This window comes from Rhipicephalus microplus, chromosome 8 (assembly GCF_043290135.1).
Source record: "Rhipicephalus microplus isolate Deutch F79 chromosome 8, USDA_Rmic, whole genome shotgun sequence".
NCBI classification, from domain to species: Eukaryota; Metazoa; Arthropoda; class Arachnida; order Ixodida; family Ixodidae; genus Rhipicephalus; species Rhipicephalus microplus.
The window spans coordinates 31,600,234-31,613,577 of record NC_134707.1 but is presented as its reverse complement, the minus strand read 5'-3'; the positions used below and the strand labels follow the sequence as shown (position 1 = coordinate 31,613,577).

The window sequence follows — 13,344 nt, the reverse complement described above, 5'->3', positions numbered from 1 at the left end:
GAACCTGAACTTGGCAACGTTTAACGCTGGAACCTTATCTAGTGAGGGAAGTCTAGCTGTACTATTCGAGAAGCTAGATGGTGTTAAATGGGATATAATAGGGCTCATTGAGGTTAGGAGGAGAGATGGGGCCTATACTGTGCTACAGAACGGGCACGTCCTTTGCTATCGGGGCTTGGCAGACAGAAGAGAACTGGGAGTGGGGTTCCTAATTCACAGAAACATAGCTGGCAACATAGAGTAATTAAACTGAATAAAAGATACAAGATGAAGGTAGTACAGGCTTACGCGCCTACATCCAGCCATGATGACGCTTCAGTTGAAAGCTTCTATGAAGACGTGGAATCGGCAATGAGTAAGGTAAAAACACAGTATACTATAATGATGGGTGACTTTAATGCAAAGGTAGGGAAGAAGCAGGCTGGAGACCAGGCAGTAGGAGATTATGGCATCGGCACTAGAAACACCAGAGGAGAGCCACTAGTAGAATTAGCAGAACGCAAATATTTGCGGATTTTGAATACTTTCTACCGAAAACGAGAAAACCGCAAGTGGACATGGAGGAGCCCTAATGGCGAAAATAAGAACGAAATAGACTTTATAATGACTGCACACTCAGGAATTGTGCAGGATGTGGAAGTGGTTGGCAAGGTACGATGCAGTGACCATAGAATGGTACGGTCTTGAATTCGCCTAGACATGAAGAAGGAACGACAGAAACTGATATGCAAGAAGCCAATCAATGAGCTATCACTGAGAGGGAAAGTACAGGAATTCAGAGTGTCGCTGCAGAACAGGTACTCGGCTCCTAATGAGGAAACCAACCTTAGCGTAGATACAATGATTGATAATCTAACGAGTACCATTACGGAGTGTGCAGTGGAAGTTGGAGGCAGGGTAGTTAGACAGGACACTGGCAAGCTTTCCCAGGAAACAAAGAACCTAATTAAGAAGCGTCAAAGCATGAAAGTGTCAAGTACAACAGACAAAATAGAACTGGCAGAGCTTTCAAAGTTGATTAATAGACGTAAGGTATGCGATGTAAGAAGGTATAACATGGAGAGAATTGAACACGCTCTGAAAAACGGAGGAAGCGTGAAAGCAGTGAGGAGGAAACTTGGGATAGGCAAAAGTCGGATGTATGCACTAAGGGACAAAGAAGGCAAAATAACTACCAATATGGATAGGATAGTTAAAATAGCGGAGGAGTTTTACAGAGATCTGTACAGTAGCCGAGACAACCACGACCTTGATACTATAGAAACTAGCAGTAACCCAGATGACACCCCACTAGTAATAATAGAAGAAGTCAGAAAAGCTTTGGAGAGCATGCAAAGAGGCAAAGCTGCTGGTGAGGATCAGGTAACATCAGATCTGCTGAAAGATGGAGGACAGATTGTGTTAGAAAAACTAGCCACCCTGTTTACGAGGTGTCTCCTGACGGGAAGGGTACCAGAGTCTTGGAAGAACGCTAACATCATCTTAATACATAAGAAAGGAGATGACAAGGACTTGAAGAATTACAGGCCGATCAGCTTGCTCTCTGTAGTATACAAGCTATTTACAAAGGTAATTGCTAACAGACTAAATAAAACATTACAATTCAATCAACCAAAGGAACAAGCAGGACTTCGAACAGGCTACTCAACAATTGACCACATTCATACTATCAATCAGGTAATACAGAAATGCCTAGAGTATAACCAACCACTGTACATAGCCTTCATAGATTACGAGAAGGCGTTTGATTCAGTAGAAATATCAGCCGTCATGCAGACACTGCGGAATCAGGGCGTAGATGAAGTATATATAAACTTTTTGGAAGAAATCTACAGGGGATCAACTGCTACCAGTGTGCTTCATAAAGAAAGCAACAGAATACCAATCAAGAAGGGTGTAAGGAAGGGGGACACAATCTCCCCAATGCTATTGACCGCGTGCTTACAGGAGGTTTTCAGAAGCCTAGAATGGGAACAGTTAGGGATAAGAGTTAATGGAGAATACCTTAGTAACCTGCGCTTCGCCGATGACATTGCATTACTGAGTAACTCAGGGGACGAATTGCACCTCATGATTACGGAGTTAGACAAGGAGAGCAGAAAGGTGGGTCTTAAAATTAATCTGCAGAAAACGAAAGTAATGTACAACAACCTCGGAAAGGAGCAGCACTTCGAGATAGGTAATAGTGCACTTGAAGTTGTAAAAGACTATGTCTACTTAGGGCAGGTAATAACCGCAGAGCCTAACCACGAGATTGAAGTAACTAGAAGAATAAGGATGGAGTGGAGTACATTCGGCAAGCACTCTCAAATTATGACAGGTAGATTGCCACTATCCCTCAAGAGGAAGGTATATAACAGCTGTACCTTGCCGGTACTTAGCTACGGAGAAACAACCTGGAGACTTACAAAGAGGGTTCAGCTTAAATTGAGGACGACGCAGCGAGCAATGGAAAGAAAAATGGTAGGTGTAACCTTAAGAGACAAGAAGAGAGCAGAGTGGATTAGGGGACAAACGGGGGTGGAGGATATCATAGTTGAAATAAAGAAGAGGAAATGGACATGGGCCGGGCATGTAGCGCGTAGACAGGATAACCGCTGGTCATTAAGGGTAACTAACTGGATTCCCAGAGAAGGGAAGCGCGTTAGGGGGAGACAGAAGGTTAGGTGGGCAGACGAGATTAAGAAGTTTGCGGGTATAAATTGGCAGCAGCAAGCACAGGACCGGGTTAACTGGCGGGACATGGGAGAGGCCTTTGTCCTGCAGTGGACGTAGTCAGGCTGATGATGATGATGATGATGATGATCAGTCTGTTTAAACTGGTTAACATCATTGGCTTTCCTTTCCCTCCTGTTGCTTCCTTTTTCTACATAAAATTGAAGGAAAGGATAAGGTTTCATAAAATGATGATAATTCATTGCATCAACGCCATTGTGCTCAGGGGTTTTCGCTTAAGCTGTTTCAATTCCAGAGACCGTCATCTACTTTGGTTCAGAACGGCAGCCTTCCAAATGAGTTAAACATCACTTTGTGCGCCGTGTCTTTAACAGCAAATTGCCTCCTTTCCGTCTTGTTTCCTTCTTCACGATGAACCGTATTCTGGCGTGGCGGTCGAAGGATTATAATTGAAACCTTTCCATAAGCCAGCGTATGTTCAATCTAGGGAACTAAAACGTGATTTGTGTGTTCGAATGTTTTTCGTGTTCAGGCTTCACTCCATCTATAGCATCAAGGATATTGAGAAGAAAGTAAATTGTGCTCCAAATAACAAGGAGCTGTACATTTTCGAAAAACATAACTCCGATAAAAACCAATTTTCCGCTGAAACACAAACTCCAAAAAACATCCTTTTTATTGCAGTAAAATAAACTCCAAAAACTCGTAGTTGTGTATACACGGATCTTGATAGAGCAGAGTGGTGTTACGTGGGGCGAGGCGTGAAAACAGAATGAACCAAGCTCAGGATAATGGCCAACATATGATAAAAATACTCGGATAGCGCTCGACCTTCACCTTCAACGGTGCAGCGCGCTAGCGCAATCGGGTACTGTTTGTACTGTGTTGTTTCTCATTTGGATGCCACGCTCTGTTTTGGTGTGTTTTTGGAATAGGTTGTCCTGAACCTTCTTACGTTGCTTACTTCAAGTTCAGTTGCATAGTACCCAATACATCACGTTTTGATATTTTGTAGATGAGTTAAACGCACATATATGGGTCAGTGGGGTCATAGTTACCGGCAAACAGTTGCTGATTTCTTGATGCTGTTGAATATGGTGATCAATAGTGTCTCATTGCTTTCTACTAGGTAGGTCTGTAAACCTCCCACTCGACGCGCGATATACATGATGTGACATCAGGTAGGACTCTAGGCTTTCACACTGTGTCATAGCAAAACCCCATGCACTGTCTCACGCCTTTTCACGGGATCCTTGAAGTAGTTGGAAGCAAAGGCATTGTGCTGTGATACATAACCTTTCAATGTTTTGTAGATAATTTAAAGACACAGCCAGTGGGTTCTTAATTACAGACGACCAGTTGCTGCTATAGCATATGGTGATCAATATTCCTTTAGTGCTTTGTACTAGGTAGGTCTGTAAAGCACCCATAAGCTACTTTCTTGAATTGAACATTTTCTAAATGGTCGTTCAAAATATGTGTCTGCTAACACTTTTAATTCCCAACTGAGCTCGTTGATTCTGGCGTACCCCAAGGTTCGGTACTCGGTCCCCTCCTTTTTTCATTTATAATAGTGGCTTACAAGAATGAATTACGTCTAACAATTATTTATTTGCTGATGATTGTGTAATATATTGAGAAGCTCTGACCCAAACGACGTAACAATTCTTTGGAATGACATTCACTTTGTATCCAACTGGTCTAAAACATGGCCCATGTAACTAAACACCACTAAATGTAAAGCCTTACGCGTTTGCCGCACATCTTATTTCTCCACTACTTATCTGCTTGACAACTCTGCTCTATGAACCTGTAACATCCTATCGCCACCTAGGTATTCACATAAATAACACTATCACCTGGTCTGTTCACAATAATAAAATCATTGATAATGCTAATCATTCGTTGAGTTACCACCGATGCAACTTTTCTTCTGCCCCTGTCCCTTTAAAAGAGCTCCTTTACAAAACCCTAATACGAAATAAACTGGAGTATGCCTCATGCATTTGGGACCCGTCCACTAGTGTACTAACCTCTGCTCTTGAGCTAGTTCAAACTAATTCTGTCCGCTTCATCCTTGGCAACTACAGTCTCGCCGCAAGTATCACCTCAATGAAAGACTCTTTAGAGCTTCCGTCACTCGCCTGTCACCGTAAATACTTCCGCATACACCTTTTTCACAAAATATATTACAGCCACACCCTGCATGATAACCTTATTTTCCCTCCATCATATCTCCTCTCGTAATGTTCATCCCCAAAAGGTGGGAATCTTGCGATGCTCAACTCGCACATGTTATGATTCATTTCATTTCCCGAACCTTAGAAGACTGGAACAATCTTCCAGGATAAATCACGTCAAATGTCCATCATTCTCATTTTCGTGACGTTTTAATATCAAGTGTACTGCTAAGCAACTAACCGATTATGTGATTCTTCTCTTGGCAAACTGTCTGATTCTTGTTTGGTGTGTTAAAACTGCTACCGTAACTTATTTTACTGCTAATACGCTTTTTCCCCAACAGTCTGACTCTCGGCTGTATAGTTACAACTTGTACTGTTATTTTTTGCTAACATTGTATATACAGAAGAAAGCTTGTAGTGTGTTTTTTTAAATCTACCAATCCCCTTTATAATGCCTCTGGCCCTGAGGGTAATTCAATAGATAAATAATAAATAAATAAATACATAAATAAATAAATAAACCTCCGCGAAACGAGGCTGTAGAAAGAAGTTTTAGCAGATGCTCGCCAAGCTTGTGATTCTAGGGTCTTGTCTTATGATGTGTACGCTAGCTTTATGAACAATGTACTGACTACACGCTCACTGTAACTTCCATAAAGTATGAAAGCACCCATTATGCAACTATGCCACTCGTCATTGTTCTGATAAGTGAGATACACACTACACATCTGTACGGTATTATGTGAACCGTGTGCTCAGAAACAGGCTCGTTGACAGATCGACCCCGAAGTGTGCTCGGGAAGCAGAAGTGGCACGAAAGCAGCTGCAAAAGCATCGACTCGGGATCTATATCGACATTGCCTTTTCCAATGTTTAACTGCAATCCCTAATTAAAGATCACCTCGCCACATACTTTAACGACAAAAATTGTAATCTTCAAATAAAAACCCCTCACACAGCTTTCCAATCAGTAATGCAATCCTTGTATATTATTACATTGATATGTGAATGATTCCATCTTGTGTATAAATAGGTGTCTACAATTGCATCATTATCTAAATTAAACTTGGTGCATATAAGTGTATATGCGATCAGGCCTACTAAAACGTCTCATGTCTTTATATGATAGTAGAGGAATTGTACGCAGAATCTACAAGTTCTTTCAATCAGCTCCGAGCAAGCTCCTTGATCATCAGTCACTAGGTGACAGAATTTGAAGGAGAAAAGCTCCTTTAGGCGTAGATTTGTCCACCCTAGTTGTCTGTCGTAGCCATCTCTAGTACGCGAAGTGCTCTATTGATGGCGCTCACGTTGCTAGTACTCTCATTGATCACTAGATGGCATGGAGGCGTGCGCTGCGACTGACGGCCAGACAGACAGACAGACAGACAGACAGGCAGACAGACAGACAGACAGACAGACGAGGGAAGCTCTTTCATCATCATTCACTTCGTGAATATGTCGTATCGAATGGGCGAAATTCACGGAGTATTTAAGGTTTCCCGATATACCTCCGCAGCTTCACCCACTCATCATTTACTCCGTGGATATATGCTGTGATTTTTCACAACAATTGGTGCACTCTATTTCGCCTCTCTTGAATGACGAAAAAACTGGAGAGAGAGCATTGGCTTATATGTTAAACGAGTTCAGAACAATAGGTATACTACATTTCACAGGGGAAGGGGATCACAAATCTCTGATGTTGGAAGTGTAAAGAAAGATGTAGAATTGCAAAGGATGTCATGTTGTAAATTTGTAAAATATGTTCAACATCTATTTCTTTTTGATGTGACGTTCCTGACGTTGCTTTTGCAGGCGTTGTCCCAAGAATAACGGCCAAGGTGGGGTTTCTAGTAGCAGCCAGGCCCCAGTGCCCCTGGCTTGCTGACAAGAATAACGGATCCCTAAGAAAGCAATGGGCACTCCGTGAAAACTAAATAAATTATTTTTTCCACCTTTTGACATACACTCATGGCAAACTACAAAAAAAGAAACCTAGATGCAAGAACCATCCTAATTTTGTGCTACAAAGAGGCGACCTTACTTAAAATTTCTTAAATTACGTGGATCGTTTAGAAATATATCGAGGTATGTGGTGTAGAAAAGACAAGTTTATGATAATTGACTCTCCACATGTATATGTTAAAATATTTATCAGTGCAAGAAGGTTGTTGAAAGCTTTACTGCAGTTTGCTTTAGGTAGGTAATAAAGCGCTGATGTTTGTAGATATTGAAATAAAAATAATACATCTTAGCACATCAAGTGAAATGGGTGAAAAAAGCGTTTCAGATATGTCAATTTTGAATCAATTGTCGTCTTAGTTTTGCTATTTTGACTATTCTCAGAATGAAGCCGGGAGCAGCACATTGCAATTTCAAACACGAACTGGGTGTCTGAAGAAAAAAACATGCATACGTAAACGCCAGAACAAGACTATAGCTAAGCCCGCTCTGCTACATCTCGGCGATAAAAGAACAAATTGTACAAGAACCGGGGCGCTCACTTTTATCATCACCTCGCTCATGCTAGGGCACCCACGCTAATCAGCTTAACGCTTCATACATGCATACAATCACTTACCCCAATTGTCAGTAAATCATATCTCTTATTTGACGGAGTTGCTATGACTTGTCAAAGGCCTAAATATACGCCCTCAGACACTACCGGTCATCATTCTTGATGACACCAACCAAACGCCACCTCCAACATCGCTCAGTGATTTGTCTTGAGGGTCTGAACCAAGTATTTCCTCCCATTTCATTGTGAGTGGTTTCGAGAGATGCGGTCGAATGGCATTATCCCGTTGCATGATATGAGAAGTGCCCTCCGTAATTGTGACACTGCTCTAAAGCTCTACAACGCGAACATTTACGCGGCCGATGTCGCAAGTCGATAGTATCACAGCCGCAAGTAGGACCTGCACACATGGCCTTATATTAAAATGTGTTATGCAAGTGCTCTGTCTCCCAATGTTGTGAAAATTTCGGGCCACAGAATGCTGGCATTTCCTTTTCCAGAAACCCACTGCAAACCATCAACCACAACAAAAGTATTACGGACCTTTATGCTCGTAAAGCTACTGATTAGTGAATCTGACATGATTTGCCATGTCATGAAGGGTATTGGAGATAACACTGTCAGAATGCTGGTCTAGGATATTCTGTGCACTATTGTTCTCTCAGCGCCTCATCTCCTGTGTTAAACCTCGAGGTAACGTCTTCCGAGTCAAAGTCCTTCCATAAAATTCAGAAGTTTTGTGGCTCGAGCAAGTTAATCATCTATGAACTTTGCTTGTTTTAGCACGGTACACATAAAAAGGAAATATGACACAGACACAAACATAGGTAGCCATGTACCTCTCTTTGCGCTGGTGTCCTCTTTCCTTGTTATATGTACTGCACTAAAACAAGCAAAGTTCTTCCATGAAATATATAGTACTATAAATTTACCCACTGCAACTAACAACGAACCACACGTCAGCCAAATCAAGGAATGCCTATTCATCAATTACTACAATTGGCTGTCCTTGCTGACAGTTATTCATTGACACAAACAATGGGTCCTACCTACTCTCCAGTAAATTTTTCGCATAGATATTCACAGTGCCCCCCCCCCCCGCACCTCAGTATTACCTTCGTGTACGTACTAGCACCCGCACAGCTAAACTTTTCGCAGCATGGTATTTCCCTCCGGCATTTTCACCACTTGTTGCATAATTTGCTGCCCCGCATAAACCTTGATTTTTGACCCGGGCTCGGCCCATCACCGGCACTCATAAAGCTTTACCCGCCCGAACCCAGCCCATTGACTCAATAGCTAGATTGCTTGCTTTTACAGATGTCATACATTCCGCTTCTTTTAGGAGCAATTTTTTAGTTGCAGCGCTGTAGTTTGTCTTTCCTTTCCTGTCCCTGTTCTTCTTGCACTAATATTCGTTTAAGATTGATCAATAGCTAGACCCAAGCCCAGTGAAATCCGAGAAAGAAAATGCACCTCAGCGGGCCAACCACAGACTAGGCCCTAAAAGATCCCAGACATATATTCTCTATTCTGGCACAAGTTTACAAGTCCGCCACGTTTGCTCTTGAAAAGTGGGCGAACACAAGGCTATATAACAATTGGCACGCACACCTGACTTACGTCACGAGCCATAGAGCTGGTGAAACCACCTTCACACATTTTTGAGTGCGTGAGGGCAGGAATATTTTTTTATTTACGAAGGCGAGCGGCTGCACTCCTTTGGTCACTTGAGCGGGACCTATGCCAAGTTCTCAATTTTTATACGACTGAAGGTGTCACTGCCTACTGATGTAATCAACAGCAAGACCGAGTAAGCAGGGAATATTGCCACATTACGGGTTCAAGTTTTGTTTTCGCCCTGTAACACTGTAATTCTCAGCGCAAACCACGTCAGCAGTGTTCGAAAAGCCTCGGCTATCTAGTAAGCAATTTCGTTAAAATTACGCGATTCTGGAACGTACAGAGCTGATAGCGATAGTGCTGGAATTTTCGATGACGCATGTGTAAATGCCTACGAATGTCACCGTTTGTTTGTGCTATCATTTCCAGTGTGTATCGCTGTAGTTTGACCTGTTCGCCGGCCACATGTTCGGCATAATCAAACAGTTTATTCTTAAACCTAGTCTGCTCCCTTCATTTTTGTCACAACCCCGTGACATCTGTTGGAGCTGCTGCTTCGTCCAAGTACCGGACACCCCCGTCAAGCTGTGAACCAAGCCACAGTCGGGAAGGAAGCGTCGATGCCAACCTCGAGCAGTGAGCTAGCCGAAGGTAATGAGTGCTACATCCTGAGTGTGGCACTCTACCCAATCAGATTCGCAAGACCAAGGCTACGACTACTACAGCGACAACTATGACAGCCCCTTTGCCAGCGCCCTCCACGGTTGTAATGCAGCAGCCAACAGAGCCACCGAGCTTACATGGATCTCTTAGGGAAGACCCGGAGACCTGGCTGTAGACAAACAACAAAGTGCGCACCCAAACCACTAGTACACAGAAGAGAAGCCACTTCTATTTGGAAGGTTCGGCACGGACCTGGTTCTAAATTTAGAGCCCAGACTTTCAATCTGAAATCTCCCTTGCGGCACAATCCTCCAATGGTTCTGGAGCGTCGCCCACAAATAAAGGCCTGCCACGCCTCTGGAGACGAAGGTACAACTGCTGAACGACAATCTGACCATCTTCGCTTAAGAAATGGCATGACTGCCCCACCACTATGACCCCGACATGCCAGAGGGGAAGAATGTTCGTTTTCTCTTGTGACGGTTCAAGCAAGAAGTCTTCACTGGATCGATGTAAACCTCCCGAAGAGCGTCCAGGATTTTCTGTCGGAAGCAACAGCAATCGAGAAGACGCCAGAAATGTAAACCCGCCAATACAATCCATGAACGATGCAAGACAGACCTGTGACAGCTATGATGAAAACTCAACTATAGCAGTTATTGTCACCGAACGTTGCTTTTTTATATTTGTGTTACTTGCATAAAGACTCCTCATAATAAATACCACATTGCTTTCGCTAAAGTTTTTGCACATTGGTGGCACAAAGAGAGAATAGGTTAAGGGTATTCTTTCTTTGAAATTCTATAGCTCCCACGCACGTCTCAATTCATCAGAACGGCAGTTTTATAGGACATGGTAAACGGCAACCTAAATTGTCTACCGATATCTTTTGGTTTTTTACCTTTTAAGTTTCGACAAGCTAACTTACCAGCAAAAAGTGTCCTCGTCCGGAAATATACGAAAAAAACCTCAGGTTTTTGCCATTGATATACAAACTATGCATGTCGAATACTCGAACTAAAACTCATCTTTCCCGTAAAATGTACCGGGTGTCGACCATCTCATTAAACTCTATTTATATCAAATTCACTGTGCTCAACAAATATTCCCAATCACTAGAAACATGATCAGAAATTCCTTAGTGGGTATTATTAGGTGTAGATTTTGCAACAAAAATAACACGTTCACGGCGTCGTGGGCCACCGGTGGGTAATCATTTGCGATCCGACTATACGGCTGCTTGTTTACGTACATTTATCTGCTTGTGGTAGCAAAAACTTTTTGACACTTTAACGCAGGGGTATGATTTTTGTTGCACCAGAATACACACACTCAGGAGAATACTTGTCTGCGGTTAGAAGCGTTGACCCACCGGCGACCTGCGACACACTCAATAAAAATGCGTTTAGGCCAGGTGTGACGTTACTCACCGGTGGCCTACGCGCGAGAGCTCTCCACCTCGTGCTTCCGTGTGATGTTTTTAATGGCAAGTAATATATGTTTTTGATTCCCCTAAAAGCAAGCTGTCATGTTTGTTTTTAGGAAACCAAGTGAAGACACGTTTTTTTCATTGTGTTGCTTGGAACCTTTCCCCACAGTGTTTTTAATTACGCGCCGTCGGACCTAGTGTAGAAGTTTCATTAAAACAAATTTCGTAGAATGAAAATGTTGAAGCCATGAAAAAGTATAGGCCATAAAGGACTGCTTCAAAAGACCAATTATACTTACACACGGGCCATGAATTACGTCGGGTAAATTATTGACCTCGTATACAAGAGCTACTTGGGTGTTAGAGATAGTTCTATTTGTGCCTCTAAAAATTTTAATCATTGGAATCTGCAGACGTCTTCTGAAAGGCACCGTTCACGCAAATGCTTGACGTTAGTTTTTTTATCGATGAGATACGCATGCTCTTCCTCCATCTAAAAGTTGGTCCTACTGTAGTTTCTTAAAACACGTCTTCTACACAGCACTGGCGTCATACATTCGAACTATTCAAGAACCTTTGATAACTGAGTCATCTGAGGGTGACGCTGTCAATTGTAGGCTTTGTTTTTATGACACATATCTTATCAGTTGCAAATAAACAAATCGTTGTCCGAACTACACAATGCTTACCAATTCACAAAAATCATATTATTGATATAAATTTTACCCCAAAGCTGCTCAACTCTAACATATATATTCAATGCTGCGAACGTTGAACACGTTAGAACTAGCGTTCGTACCAGAAGACATTGGAGGATACATCATCATGTATGATCCTGCACATAGCGTATGGAAAGTTTGCGTGGTATTCCTGGTATCTTTATTGTGTAAATCTGTTGCAATAGTGTTATCCGAAAGAGCACACTGTAATATCTCCCACACACTCTCTCTGTGTGGACACCTGAATCGCGACTCATGAAATATTGGCTCCCTATTAGAATGTAGATTCGACGCATAGGCATGCATTGATGATACATATAAAACTTTTCAAATCAGATATGTTATGTAAGACTGTTGCTGATTTATCTCTATACCTTTGACTATCCTTCAATGCTTCAATCTCAAACAACGTGAACAGCATAAGACATGTCTAATGAACCAATATATTTTTTGTTGAAATGGCATAGCTATCGCGGGCAATATCCCATGATGCATTAACACGGGAACAACTATACAACCATCTCAGTTACAAAAACCCCGCTGGCATCTTCTCCGGGGGAACTCGAGTAAATGCATTGCAGAAGTGTAGTGGTATCGCGTGATTTTTGCGTACTAGGGTATGACTTGCGAATGCCTATTTGTTGTTTCGTCCTAATTATTTTTATTCATCGAATGAACGAGAAGCGCTGCCTTCAACAAGTGGTGGAACGTTGATGTTAGGTTGTGCTTCTCTACTGCACAAAGGTACTTGTGCTTCCATCGCATCTACTCGAGACAAGCAAAGCGTCAAGTAAAGCTAAACTGAAGTAATGACGCCCTTGACTAAATTTCAAACGTGCAATTCAGAGCCTACATATACGGGCTAGTCAGTGAACGGTTCTGAAGCGTGAGAAGTTGGTTTTCACTAGCAGATGCTGCCTGCATTAGCCTTTGGAGGCGAGAAAGGGAGGGGGAGCAAAAGTTTGCCCAAGACACGAGCATGCCGCATGAGACGCGAACATGCGCAGTGGGATGTAAACAATGCCACCGACGCCGGATTGGTGAGAAGGTGCCACTATAGAATGCTCCGACTTTAAAAACTGCCGGAGCTGCGCGGAACACTCAGCACAGTGGCACTAAAACGTGAGAGGCATTTCAAGATCCCGTTGTACACTGCCTTAGGGACAATTAATGCATGAACACATACCGGGTGCCGACTACGCCACAAAACACCTTAATATTTATGTAGTAGAGCAGCACAATCTAGGCTACTTTTTGTCAAAATTCAGAGTACCGGGGAGCCGTCTACTCTTAGGTAAACGCAAGATTTCTTCGTTATGCTACGGCTGATGAATGGGTAGTTAGGCTTTATTCTGGTCCCTCGGACTGCACTCCGGTACATTGCGCGCCGTTCACGCGTGGGAACAGAAAGACAAGGTCTCTGCTCCATCGTGGGTCCGTGAACAGTCCATAGCTGTTCTTCGAGTACGTAGCTGGCGATAGCACCCTCTCATTTACACAGCGTCATGACTTCGCGGCCACCTAATGCGG

At 42.8% G+C, this 13,344-nt stretch overlaps 1 protein-coding gene across 5 annotated transcripts in view; it reads left to right on the top strand.

The window, feature by feature from the left end:
- The window catches only part of LOC119183586 (uncharacterized), a 59,824-nt gene extending 51,702 nt beyond the window's left edge, over positions 1–8,122 (top strand). For 4 of the 5 annotated variants that reach the window (XM_075871460.1, XM_075871459.1, XM_075871458.1 and 1 more), the window contains one exon: positions 6,678–6,824. In XM_075871460.1, coding sequence (XP_075727575.1) covers positions 6,678–6,750 — 73 coding nt within the window. In that variant the 3' untranslated portion in view covers positions 6,751–6,824. Of the gene's footprint in view, positions 1–6,677; positions 6,825–7,880 lie in introns of those variants that run through there. The other variant, XM_075871457.1, reaches the window with a different exon arrangement.
- Positions 8,123–13,344: the final 5,222 nt, after the last annotated feature.